Raw genomic sequence first — 13,866 nt, forward strand, 5'->3', positions numbered from 1 at the left:
ACATTCAATTAGTGCCTTGTGATGTCTTCTATAACATGATGCAGTTTATTGAAAATCCTAGAAAGCCCAAATATGCTGAATTCGATTTACAAACCTGTCTTACTAAGAGGGTGTCAAAACCTAAATTGGCTCTGAAGCCAGTGCATGGTGTGTGAGCACAGCTGCATGCCAGCAGATTTTGCTGTGAATATTTTTTTTTATTAAAAACAAAATGCCAGCATACAGCCATACTGATTTCAGTGCTTGGTGACATTTCATTTTAGTACCACTGACTCTCCTGTAGTGATTATATAATTATAAACCTTGCTGTGAACTTTTGTGCTTAAGTGCAAATTAAAAGGACAGCAGTTGCTCTTTTGGAAGGCTTATTTTTAACCAAAAAATAAATCCCAAGGATATTATAGCGTAAGGGCACGGCCACACCGCTTTTATTTTACCTATGGGGTGGAATCTGCCAATGCTTTGTCAATGCAAATGCGTGGATTCTTGGAAAAAATCCGCAAGACCATGAATCCACGCATTTAAATTGACAAAGCATTGGCAGATTCCGCCCCATAGGTAAAATAAAAGTGCGGTGTGGCCGTTCCCTAACCCTTCTTCTACTTTTGCATATGATATGGTTTTGTCAAATTAGGCAATGCAATAGGTTAGGCAAATTAATAAATACATGAATTGCCCTTAGGCAAAGAAGATGGGTAAAACATGAAGGCATAATTAATAATAATTTATTATCTACAGTTATAGCTGTTCAGCCGTTTCTGTGACTTGCTGTGAACTATGTTTACTATTACCCCACCAGCATGAACTTGTCTTTAAATCAATTCACAATCAGTAGTGTTCACGTTGTATGCAATCATAATGGCAATAAAGAGAAATATCTTAATAGTTATTTTCTCGCTCTGTTTTTTAGCTGTGTGCCCTTGATGTGAACCACACTGATTATTGTTCAGCTTTGTTTTTAGTGAGGGAATTAACATTAAAATTATACTACCCATGTCCCTCAGTAATACAATTTTAAATTGTGTCTAATGATGATTGAACTCTAACACAGTTGGAGTTTCTAATTTAGCTTTGCCTGATATAGCCCCTTGGCAAACGGGATAGGTTGATGCTGCTCTCTCTTCCTAGTTAGCAAACACAATCGCAATGCATGGAGTTAGCCCAATGGCTATACTTGGCATTAGACCCTGATTAGATAATATAGAGTCTTCATTTAGGACTTAGAGTCCTGCAGAAAAACCTGGCTGTCAATTCTATCCTTAGGGCAGTGTTAATTGATTACGTACTGATTGTTTTGTTTTTTTCTCTCTCTCTCACTTTTTTCCCCTTATCCTTGCAACTGAGTAAGATAACAGTGCCAGTCTGTGTATCTTAAGCCTGATTTATTGTTGCTTGCCGGTGGCCTGCGCTGAAAATAGCTGATCTACAAGCTCACAAGTATAAATCAAGCTATATGGCTTGAAGTGTGTGGCAGTGAGCTCAGATGCAATTATCATGTTAGCACAAACATTGTTTTCAGGGATTATTTTGACATTTAAAATATGGCACATTTCAGATATAATACTGTACTGTAGGTTATAGTAAAGGTTGTGTTTTTCACTTGAAAACGCTATTTTTGGCATTTGACACAAAATACAAATTAGGCTTAACTGTATTTTGAAGAAACATATAGATACAGTATATATTATACGTGTTATCTTGTATTTTAATTTACTTCTATCAAGATGTTTCACTCGATCATCTTTTTCTCAAGTATTTACATCATAATGTATCAGATCCAAAGACTCAAAGTATCCTATTTGGCAACACTGGGTTTTTCTGGAGATGAGATTTGGCTTTGCTCAGGATATAGGTGTATAGATGTATTCACCTTATTCAGGGCACCGCCATTACCTCAAACAGGGGGTGCCATTGAGTTTTTCTCTATGTGCTGCTTCATTCAATATCTGTTCACTTCCTCCCTAGTAGGCTACTGCAGGTAGAATGCAGGTAATCAGTGTGTTGACAGATTTTGAAAGAAAAAAGCGGCCAGGTCTATGAAAACCAGCCCAAAAGAAGCAACTAGGCTCAGTTTTACCACTTTACGTAGGCTATTTGAAAATAGCAGATCAACAAGCTCACAATGTGTCACATTACGACACGTTATGAGCTTGTAGATCTGCTATTTTCTAAAAGATATATTTTTTAAACATTTTAACTACACAAATCTTGTATGGGGTCCCTGGCACCACATATTTCCAGATGGGGGTCTGCGACTCTGCAGACAAATACATATTAATCTGGGGGTCCTAGAAATGAAAAAATGTGATTATTAGAAAGCAATCCCTTAAGCAACTACACTTAAAAACCTCCCCCAAATAGCTTATTATAAGCAGACATCGCAACACTGGTAAACAGGAAACTCATTGATATCTCCCCACCTCCCCTACTCCCCTACCTGGGCGAGCTATGTTAGTGCACTGTGGTTGTGTACCGGAAGTTGAGAGCTGGGTAAGTCCCGGGAAAGACGCACTGTGATTGGCCAGTAGTCACTTTGAGTGGCAGTTGGGGCAAACGCAGTCCCCACCAACATATTTACGATTCTGTGCCTATCATACATAACTTGGACGGCGCTTTGTCGACTAGCAGACCATCGGCCGGTCGTCGCGGGCACTCGCGTCTGGAGGCGCTCGGGCACGACTCCTCGGCCTCAAGGTCTGCTGAGTTGGCGCGCCTCCGTCATGGTCCAAAACTATACTTTATCGGCAAAAAAGTAGTCCGCGGATGTTTGAAAAAGTTTTATCCCAAACGGGAGTCAAACCCAGACTCCCAGTGGTAGTGGATTGGGAGTCTAATGATTAGCGAGGTGCGCCACTGTGGCCGGTGCTAAAATTGGGTATTCGGATGTGACGTCCTAACTCTTCTATTGTAGAAGAAAGAAGTCTGCGCCCGCGCCCCCGCCCAAAGGCTCCCCAAACACTGTGCACTTATATATATCGCTCACAGTGGCCGTGGCCAGGAATTAGGTGAATAGGATAGCATGATTTGCAGTATATAACTATAACCATTGTTTATTAATTGTTTCCTGTGTGTATTTCTGCAGGGAGTTTGCACGTTGGAAGGTGAGGAACACAGCAATTGAGAGGAGGGACCTGATCCGGAACCCTGTGCCGCTGATGCCAGAGTTCCAGCGAAGCGTCCGGCTGCTGGGCCGCAGACCCTCCACTCAACAGTTTATTGAAACCATCATCAAGAAGTATGGAACCCATATCCTCATCTCAGCCACCCTGGGAGGTAAAAGAGATTCACTGCTTCCACTTGCTCACTTTCATGCTTGTACGGATTTTTTTACAAACCATTGGACGTCTACAAACCCATGTTTAGTGGTTTGCTAGTGTTCATGTCAAATGTTCAGAGGTTCCTTTCACTAAGACTAAGAGTCTCGAAGCCCAGTTACTGTAGCTTCACCATAGACCGTAAAAAAAATGGACAACGTTACGCCATTGGTTTCTATAGACCGTAAATTAAGTCTATTTTTCAGCGATTTAAAATTTGGAAATGCAACCGGAAATTAATGCTATTGGCTGCAACCGCAGCGAGGGCGCGTCTTCACTCGGTAGAATCAGTAGAAACCCTAGAAGCATACCCTACTTTATCATTAGTTTAAAAATGAATTGGACCATAATTTACTAAACACATATCATGATGTTTTAAAAAAGACTTTAAACTATCGATTGAAAACATAAAGTGTTTATGAAAAGGTTTACTATGGTAATAAAATCAAGTGTAAAGTTTGCCCAAAACCTCATTGACTTCTATTGAGATTATAATGTATTGCAATTTGCAAACGGTAGAAGGTGAAATAGCGACATCTGCTGGTCCATTAATAGGAACAGCAGGCTGAACGAGAACCTGGAAGTGAGCTTCAATTCCAGCGAAGGGGGTTTGCCCCTTGAGCTACACCCAGCTCGACCAAAATGGTTTGAACCCACTCACATTGCCATCCTTAGAGCCCCGTGCTCGCAGCAGTGGGGCTAAATAAGTACAAAAAGATGATTACTTTAATGCCAGATACTGTAGGGGGTGTGGGGTCGTTGGTTTCATCCTGCAATCTACCTTTTAAACTATGAGATATTGATTATTAATTATCTTATCACTCAAACAGAGAGCGTCTCCTTTCAAACCCCAATGGTTCTAATCAGCCCCCCGCCCACAGGAGTGGCCCAATTCTCTCACAACTTGCTACAAAAATCCCTCATGAAAAACTATATAATCTCCTACCTTTCATTTTCCACCTTCACATGTGTCTCCTTCTCTAATAATCAAAAAGTGCTATATATTTCATCTCGCAATTTACTTCCGGATGGTTCGTTTTGCACTTTTTTTGCCACATCGGTCACGGGAAAGAAATAAGCGCTGCCGTGGTCTATGGAAACGAGCCCAAAAGTGCACCCAAATAAGCCCAAAATCGCTTATACAAACAGTCAGACCTGGCAACGCAGCCTACGCCAATCATGCGTGAGAGATCTACAAGCTATGGGGCAGAGACGCCACCGTATCTTAGCAACAACTACAGCGCTCACTCTCATTGGTCGTGTCACGCTAAGAGCAGTCTCCAGACAATGGCATCGCAGACAGCTTGCTGTTACTGCTGTAGCCATCACAGGTAGTCCCAGCGACGACGGACAGGGCGCTGTGATAGCTGCCATGTCGCTAACGCTAACGTGGTTGTCATGCCTGCAGCGGCTGTGCAATCACTTTGTCAACAATGCACGTTCGTGTGGTGAATGTCAATATTGCTGCTCAGTTAGTCCATTGTAGATGGTGTATGTTTGTGTGTGTCTTCTGGAGAACTATGTAGCTCCACAGCAACTACAGTCACGAACGTAATGGCAGGACCGCCCCGTGCAACGCATGTTAGGCTGCATTATGGTCATGTAGTAATTTCAGATAATTTCGCTCCGATTACAGCAGTGCTTATCAACCCTTTCACGCCGCCCCCCCCCCCCCCCCCCCAAATAAACGTACTTGATCTGGGGACCCCCCCCATTCTGTTTGACTCCGTTCCACAAGTACATATTGTGAAAATAGCCGATCTACAAGCTCAAAACGCCTCACGTTGAGAGGCTTTGGAAGCTTGTAGATCAGCTATTTCCTACATGACTGCCTCTTTCTTACATTCTTTGACAATGTGGCCCATGTTTTCATAGTATAGTTTGTTGACTACTTCTGTTGCAGAAATGCTCATTTCCTTTACTTTCCTTTTTTTATTGTCTCCGCCAGGCCCAAAGGCATGGCGCAAGACTATGTTTCACCCCCTGTGCGTCCGTCTGTGATAGCTAATCTCTCACATCGTTGACTTGATCGCAGCAAAATAACAGCCCGATGACTCAGTGAGAGCTGGATAAACGAGGTAAAATGTGTCAAAAGGAGTCTGTACGGCTGTCGATAAATGAACACATGACGTCGGTGGGAGAGGAGATATTGTGTCTTTTGGACAAACAGCAGCGTCGTGCTGATGTTTGTTGTGTGAAGCAGCTTAATGTCAGAGTGTTTGTGTTGGAGCGCCTCAGTGCGGCTGCAGAGTTCATGTGCAACCTCTTCCAGAGAGAGACAGAGACACTAGAAACTCTGCTGGGGAAAAAAAACACTGCTGGGCATTGACTTTCATATGGACATTGATCTACACACTGCAGGTATATCTGCTACACACACAACATCAAACTACACACTGCAGGTATGATGCAGCGTTTGCATTACAGCCAGCATGCCAGCGTAGTTCCCATATGGACCCCATGTCAGCAATGTCAGCGGCATCCACTTCAGTCCCAACTGCGATGCCCATGCAGGCTATAAGTAGCTTCTACCTGGCCCTTAGGTGGGCCCCAACTACCCATGTTTATGTGGGACCAAGGCGGGTCCTACCTGGGTTTGCCCATGCAGGCTTTAACTGGGTTCTACCTGGGCCCTAGGTGTACCCTAACCAACCACAGTGCAGTGCCCATCGCTCCAATTGTTGTGACGTCAGGGCTCTCAATACTGCACATTGGTGGAGGAGGAGGGGCCGCAGGGCGACCGCACACATCGCTGAACCAATGGTAGCCCACGGATGTTTCCTCTGGGGATTTACAATCTGCCCCTCTATGCCACATATCATCCGCACTACAGGGTCTTCACTGACCGAGCCACGGCCCCACTGACCCTCATGACGCTATGCCACTTATATGAGTTGCCAAGTGGCCGCGGGCGCTACGTGGGCGTGGCCGCGGGCTAGACGCGAGCCCCCGCGTAGCGGGGGCGAGCTTCTAGTTATTACAAAGTATAGCCTAGCTGTCCCACTTGTTCATTAATTTAGTTGATTTTGATTGTCTTACTCTTGACACTTAATTCCAAATACACATGGTTGGAATTACACATAGTTGTCATTGTTATCAGAAGATGAAACTATTAACTATTCTTTCCACATGTGTAAAAATGACTTTACCCCATAACACTGATTCGTGCTCAAATGTTGCAGCGCACAGCTTCTGAATCTAAACAATAGCTTTAAGGTTTATGCTGATAATCACCCTTACTTAGATGGAAAGCACTGAAAGTCTGAAAGACACACACACACACACACACACACACACACACACACACACACACACACACACACACACACACACACACACACACACACACACACACACACACACACACACACACACACACACACACACACACACACACACACACACACATGGATTAAGCCAGGTCTATACTAAGACATCTCTTTCTAAGGAGATCTCATTTGAAAGGAGCTTTTTTTTGTGAATAGGCTTAGCCTGTGTCCATGGAACTGGTCCTCAGTGCTTTGTGGTTAGTCCCATTGTCCAATAACAACAGAGCAGTTTTAAATATACTTTCTTTACTTGGGTACTGATACCTCAAACAGAGGAACTGAAGCTTGAAGCATTTAGCAGGCAAAGAACTGCTGTAGCAGTCTTTTTTCCCTTTTTAAATCTAGGAGTTCACTTGAATGTCAAACACTTGGCTTTAATAATTCAGCTAAGACGTAGAGAGGGAAATCATGGGTGGGGGTTTAGAGTTGCAATATCATATACACAGCCCCGCAAGGTGATTCACCCCGAGACACTAATTATGGAAATCAGAAATATGATATTCTGGTGAAATATTATATGATGGTAAAATATAAATAAGTGCAGCCAAGCCTAGGGAGAATGATTCACCGCTGCCACAGATGCACTGGGTGATTAAAAGTTGAGGATAAATGAGAAAATGGTGAGTCACAGAAATGATTACAGACTCAGTGTACATCTCATTCTATCCTTTCTCTCTTTTAACAACGTAAGCCCTATTTTTAGTTAGCTTTAGCTATTTGAAATTAATTAGCCAATCTACTAAGCTTGTAGATGTAAAATAAAAAATAAGAAAACATTAAGAATCTTCAAAAGTTTTGAAAGATTTAGAAAATGTGTCTGTGGTGACATGCCCAAAATAGGGATGTCAGGGTTAATGTGGTTAAACTTCCTGTCCACATATCCCTTGGTGTGGTTTAAATCCTCAAAAAATCGCTGTTCAATAAATGTAGATTCTCATCCCCAAAATGTCCCTAAGCTTTTCAGTACCCCTTTCTTTGCTCTTTCTTTGGCCTCATTTAGTATTCCATATTCTATGAATTATGCATAATGTTTGATCCTCCAGAATTTGGGTAATCCAGAGTATCCTCAGACAATCCACATCAAACGTAACCGCGATGAAAACAATGCAGGTTGGTGTCGAGTCATGGGGGAACACTTGTTTTGTTTCACTCAAAATCCATGCATAACTTCCTCATTCATTTGGTGAGGCTCTGATTGTCTGAGTCGCATGCCCCGCGTCAAACCAGTTTTCAGTGAGTGCTAGTTTGAAGACCAGACGTTAGTTGTAAAACTCTATTAATGCTTTGGATATGCAAAGCACATCTCTGCATCTCTTCCTTCTATATCTCTTTTTATTTTCATGGGTCTCTCTCATGTGGACTCTTTTTTGCTACTTTTTATCTAATTTCTTCCCTCTCTGCCTACCATCCTCCCCAGTGTCTCTGCACATCATCTTCAACCTTGAGGGCACTTTGTTGAGATTTACAGCCCAGTATATCCTCTCATCTCAATCTCAGGCTTTCCCCCCATTAAAGGGCACCATTATATGATATGAACTGATATACCTGTGGAGTAGCAGTGTTCTGAAAGCAGGCCCTTCAGGCTACACCAGCCCTCCATCCCACTCCAAGTGCACTAGTACATCTTAAGTGATAATGGGAGGAATGGATGATGATGCTCTTCTCAACCATTTCCGCTTCATGAGTGCAATGAACCACTGTGGAATAAAGTGAAGTGTTGTGTGTTTTTTTTGGGGGGGTTAGGGTTAGGTAGGGTGGTGCTGGTGGGTGGTGGGTGGTGCTGTCACGATCATGACATTTTACTTGACTATTCATTGTCACAAATGATTGTGATTAACAATATAATTGTGCTTTACCATTGAACATTGGAACATAAAATGTACATTTCTGTTTGGCTTTTAGACTTTGTAAACAAAACAGATATGTCAAATACAGTAACTTGACTATGACCAATAACCAATAATCAAAATAAATAATGTACTATGGTCAAAATAGGCCATATTTAATAATTTCAGACTCAAAATGTGTTAAACAATAGTGGAAATAGCCGAGCTACTTGCAGATCGGCTATTTCCACTATTTTTGGCACCCTTTTCTTTCTTTTTTTTAAAATAATTTTTATTTCTCGATTTTGTAACCCTTTTTTTTCACCCGTTGCCAATTTGCTAAGTGATCCTGGGCACTACACTCCCTCCACCAGCCTAGGAAGCCCAGGGCCGAGCGCATGCCTCCTTCAATGAAATGTAGTTTAGTGACCAGGATTACTACATGTTTTTGTGGGGGTATTAACTACCCTAGGAGATACGGGGAGAACATGCAAACTCCACACAGAGTGTGGAGTTTGACATTGGCCCTTTTCACATTGGCCTGTTATAGCGCCACCAGGAGGCCACAATAACGTACCTGACCTGGCGGAGACCTGTGCTCCGAGGAGCACTTTTTCTAGTTGATGATGATTTTTGGTGGAAAAAGGTGATTTATAATAATGTGTTTATCTGTGCTATATCTTTGGCCATAATGTCCTCCGTGGTTTTATTGTGCCTCGGTGAGCCTAATGGAAGGGGAGATTGGTTTTACAATCTCCTGGTTATTAATCCTTGAGTAATGGTGAGGAGATGAGGGCAAGGTGCAACAGCTGCCCAATTAAGATGTTTGAATTAATTGCCAAGTTTCTCGATTACATAATTGTGAAACCTACGATGACGATTTTCAATTACTTTTGATTAATTGTGCTGACTAGTTTGTGCTATAGGCACACTGCAGAATGTTGACTTTTGGTTGTGAAATGCTTTTGGCACTGCAATCGTGCAAGATCCTTTCTGTTCAGCATTTAAGTGTAATGTTTTCGATAAGCTGGCCCATAATCCTACACTTAGCACCATAATTGAACACTCAGGGATCTTGTTGCTTTAAACTCCAATTTGCACTTCAAAGCCTCATTACCATGTGTATATGTGTATATTTCATTAAAGTTTAATCCACACAAGTTTAATCCACACAAAAGAGGTATATCCAAAGAAATGCTATTGTTTAATGATTAAACAATAGCATTTCTTTGCATATACCTCTTTTGTGTGGATAGTGGATTCCTCATTATATACTACTAGGACGGAGCCCTTTGGCCTATTTGGGGCCATGCATGGTTGGAACGATGCTGCTATGCGGCACAAATGTTAGGCAAAGCTCGGCCAATCAGTTAAGTCAACGCATGGGGTTATAGCCAATCAGGCCAACTTTGAGACCGAACGGTCAGACTCTGTCTGAGTTATGCCAGGGACATGTTTTGTGTGACAGACAGGCGCTGTCTGTGGCGGGCATGCAGATATGCACATTATAGACAACAATGGACATTTACAATAACCCTGGAAACGACGCGCATGCTGATAGCGTCAGCCCAAATATAGACATAACTGTTTATTTATGAAGATCCCCGTGTGTGTGTGTGTGTGTGTGTGTGCGCGCGCACACGTGTGCGTGCGGCCAGATTATGCATATATGGAGTTCCTTGCCTTAAGTGCAAATCGACGTTGCTATGCGGCTTTAGTCCCCATTTTGGAGATCCCTGACGTAAGCACAAACTGACCTTGTTCAGCAAACTGTTTCTGTTGATGATGTTGTGTTGTGAATGATGTCACAGGCCCATTATGGAGATCCCCGATTAGAGAGACTCAGGGAAAGAGGGAGGGAGGGGAATACACACACAAGGGGAATACACACACACTTGCACACGCCAACACATACTCCAAGCTTTTGGCAGGCAGAGTGTTAATGATATACAGGTAAATCAATACCTTCCTCACGTATTGCTTTTATATATCCATCAGCTTGTATTATTTCATTACTCTACCCTATAAAACTGTGCTTCAGCATGGCAATAATGTATATCCATAAAATGGGTAATGAAATCATTTTCCCAAAGACACAGACAATGTGAACACATTTTGGCAGAGTGCCCTGTGAAAATGTAAGACAATGTATTCCTTACAGAAACTCACAGTTGTACATGAATGAATTAAAGGGGGCAGTGTTAGAAGTGCATGAGCTAATGATTTTCCTGAGCCAGGAGTGGCAAGTGCAACATATTTATGTACAGTAGACCTACTTTGAGCTACAGTAACTTGCAATGAGGGCAAAGTCACTGATCAAGGGCTAATGTCCTACCATTATCCTTGTGCAGTAAGTCAAGGATTTGTGAGTAACTTTCCTAAGCCCCGGGGAAGGGAGCGTGGCGGGGACACAGAATGGGGACTTGTCCCCATTGTGGTTCCACGCCAACCAGGCATGAGACATTGGCCTTGACTGCCACCTTCCCCCGGTCATGATCGCCACGAGTTAAGTGACCATTCACAATGCATCGCTTGGGGGCAAATAACCATTCACGGCATAAGGCGTCTGAACGTATGTGACATCCTCTAAAATGAGTTCCAGGCATATGGTTTGCCCTTTGAACGGCAATAAAAAAGGCAAGCTTGTGTGTGCTTGTGGGCATGATTTGGGATTGGTGATTGTTTTTTAGTGTTTCTGTGGGTTGTGGGGCGTGTGTTAGGGAGAGAGTTCATATGTGTATAGAATGAGCTGCACAACCTTTTATACTGTGTCAACAAACGTGCATGCAAAGGGAACATCCGGGCGCCCATGTTTGTTGTTGCTTTATGATTTAGTATTGTTGATGCTACAGTTCTCACACTCTTCCCTGTGGTGATATCCTAAGAGAGAAGAAAGTCAACTTAAGTCATTACTTCTCTGTTTTTGTAACACTTTTTCAATGTGCCTTGTTTAGCAACATCAATTATATTTTTAGCCCTGCTAGCAGCAGGGCTCTATGGATGCTGACGCCGGTCCATCCAAACCCAAACAGGATATCTCTAAAACTACTTTATGGATTGCCATGGAATTTTCATTGCGCCTTCAGTCTCCCAGGAGGATGAAACCTAGCAATGGTGACCTTTTGGTGCCTCTAGTACCACCCATTGACCAAAATGTCCCATTGCAATATTGTATAATCGAATGTGCGGATTGTCATGCATGCCTTTGATGAGTGTATCCATGCTCCCTGGAGGATGAGCTTTTAACATTTGAGTGACCCCATGACCTTTCCTCTAGTGCCACCATCAGGCCATTTTGTGGTAATATTATATATGTAATATTATGTAGGCAATTGAGGCAATGCCATGTAAACCAATCTGTAAATAGGATACAATGTATTTGTACTGTATTGTGGTGAATCCTACAAAAGTATGTTTGAGGTGGTGAACTCACAAACTCACATTCACTATGATTAGCCAAGACAAGTTTATTTGTATATCACATTTAAACCAGAAGGCAATTCAAAGTGCTTTACATCAAAACATTAAGCAATTGACATACATTATAGGACATTTACATACAATTATAAGGTAAAATAAAAGCAAAATAAGAGAGCTGGAGCTGTATTAGCCACATTCCACCAGCTAATGATGATCCCTTCAAATCTGGTTTTCGTGCCCTTCAAAGCACAGAAACAGCCCTCCCTAGGGTTAGCGATGACCTGCTGTTGCACGCTGACTCTGGACACTGCTCAGTCCTGGTCCTCAAGGACCTGAGCTCTGCTTTTGACACCATTGACCATACTGTTCTACTAAGCCATCTGGAGGACCATGTGGGTATTTCTGGTGTTGCCCTGAAATGGTTCACATCATATCTAACCAGCAGATACTTCTCTGTCACTTTAGGTCACTCGTGTGTCTTAACCGGCAACCTCCCACTATATGGTGTTCCTCAATCCCGTTGTTATCAGTTATGTAATACAGTATCTCCAAACTTAAACAATTTATGTCACCCACCGATCTGGAAAAGGTCATTCATGCTTTTATCTTTTTGTGTCTTGATTATTGTAACTCCCTATACAGTCATGTATCTCTCCCAAAAGGCTCTCCATATGCTTCAACTCATTCAAAATGCTGCAGCTCAATTTTAGGACCTTTACTCACGCTCACCCCAAAACATGATTTACGAGACAGTGGCATTAGAAAAAAGAATCGTGTATACCAATTCTGTTTGCTGAAAATAGCGATGTAAAAGATAATTTTTGGAGAATGTTCGCCCCCAGAATAGGGAGGCTAGGGTTCATGTGGTTAGTGTGTTGAGGAAAAGAAAGAACAACCACAAACAAACAACAAACTCTCATCAAGGCAAAGTCCAGATTGCGATAATGTTAGGATACAGCAGTGACATACGCAATAAAGAAGTAGCTTGCACTGCAGCTCCGTATTGATCTGCTAAGTGATGGGTTCTGTTCAGAGGCTTCTCACACATCTGACACGATAAGAAATGATAATACCGTAGATGTCTGTGTAATTCATGTCTTCATAGTTTAATTAAACTTAAGTAAAGAATCAGGAATCAGAATCAGAAAGACTTGTTGTTTTGAACAGCTACACAGTCAAATCCCCAGTGCTAATTCATTGATTTGTAACTCAGTGTACAAATGGAACACCCTACCCTTACAGGTCCATTTGGTTCCATTGGTAAACTTGAGTTAAAGCTGAAATCCAGAACTTATTTCAAGGATCAACAGTAACACGTTATTTTAACCGATCTGTGTGGTAAATGGTAAAGTATGTTAAAACAATAGCACATCTGCAGTAGTCGGAGGTGAACTCCCTACTCTTCCATCAAGACATTTTGACCCTGGTGTCGGGCAAAACACCTAACTGGTTGACAAGCAGTACTGCCTGAAGCTCATAATACTCCCCAGACCAAGCAGAGATACCCTATTGGCCGGGTGGTATAAATTGTTCTCTCATGTGGGAGACCCGGGTTTCGAATTGTGGGTATAGGACATGAACGTTATTATGGATTAAAGCTTTAAATGAGCGGTTCCCAACCTTTTCTGAGGGGGTCGGGGCCCACTTGAAAATCTCGAAAGCGTTCGCGGCCCACCCATCTGACCAAAACAAGTGGTCAGGTGGGTGGGCCGCGTGCATTTTCAGAGCATGTTTATTGTAACGGTCAAGCGATTGATTGTGTTCTGGCTTGGATCATTGGAACCAACGTAGCATATTTCCAAGTTCCTATTCATCGATATCACAACGCAAATCTTAGTGTTTTGCCAACTATTTGGGGGCCCACTTGAAATATCACCATGGTCCACCAGTGGGCCTCAGGCCCACAGTTTGGGAATTACTGCTTTAAATTAACACTCATAATTTGTGTACACTGTTCAGAATGGTAACCAGTGTTAA

At 42.5% G+C, this 13,866-nt stretch overlaps 1 protein-coding gene across 1 annotated transcript in view; it reads left to right on the top strand.

Moving 5' to 3' along the window:
* The window catches only part of brinp1 (bone morphogenetic protein/retinoic acid inducible neural-specific 1), a 142,741-nt gene that overhangs the window by 68,701 nt on the left and 60,174 nt on the right, over window positions 1–13,866 (top strand). The window contains exon 3 of the mRNA XM_084047805.1: window positions 3,083–3,273. Coding sequence (XP_083903931.1) covers window positions 3,083–3,273 — 191 coding nt within the window. The remainder of the gene's footprint in view (window positions 1–3,082; window positions 3,274–13,866) is intronic.

The sequence above is a fragment of the Gymnoscopelus microlampas genome (genome assembly GCF_963454915.1).
Source record: "Gymnoscopelus microlampas genome assembly, chromosome: 21".
NCBI classification, from domain to species: domain Eukaryota; kingdom Metazoa; phylum Chordata; class Actinopteri; order Myctophiformes; family Myctophidae; genus Gymnoscopelus; species Gymnoscopelus microlampas.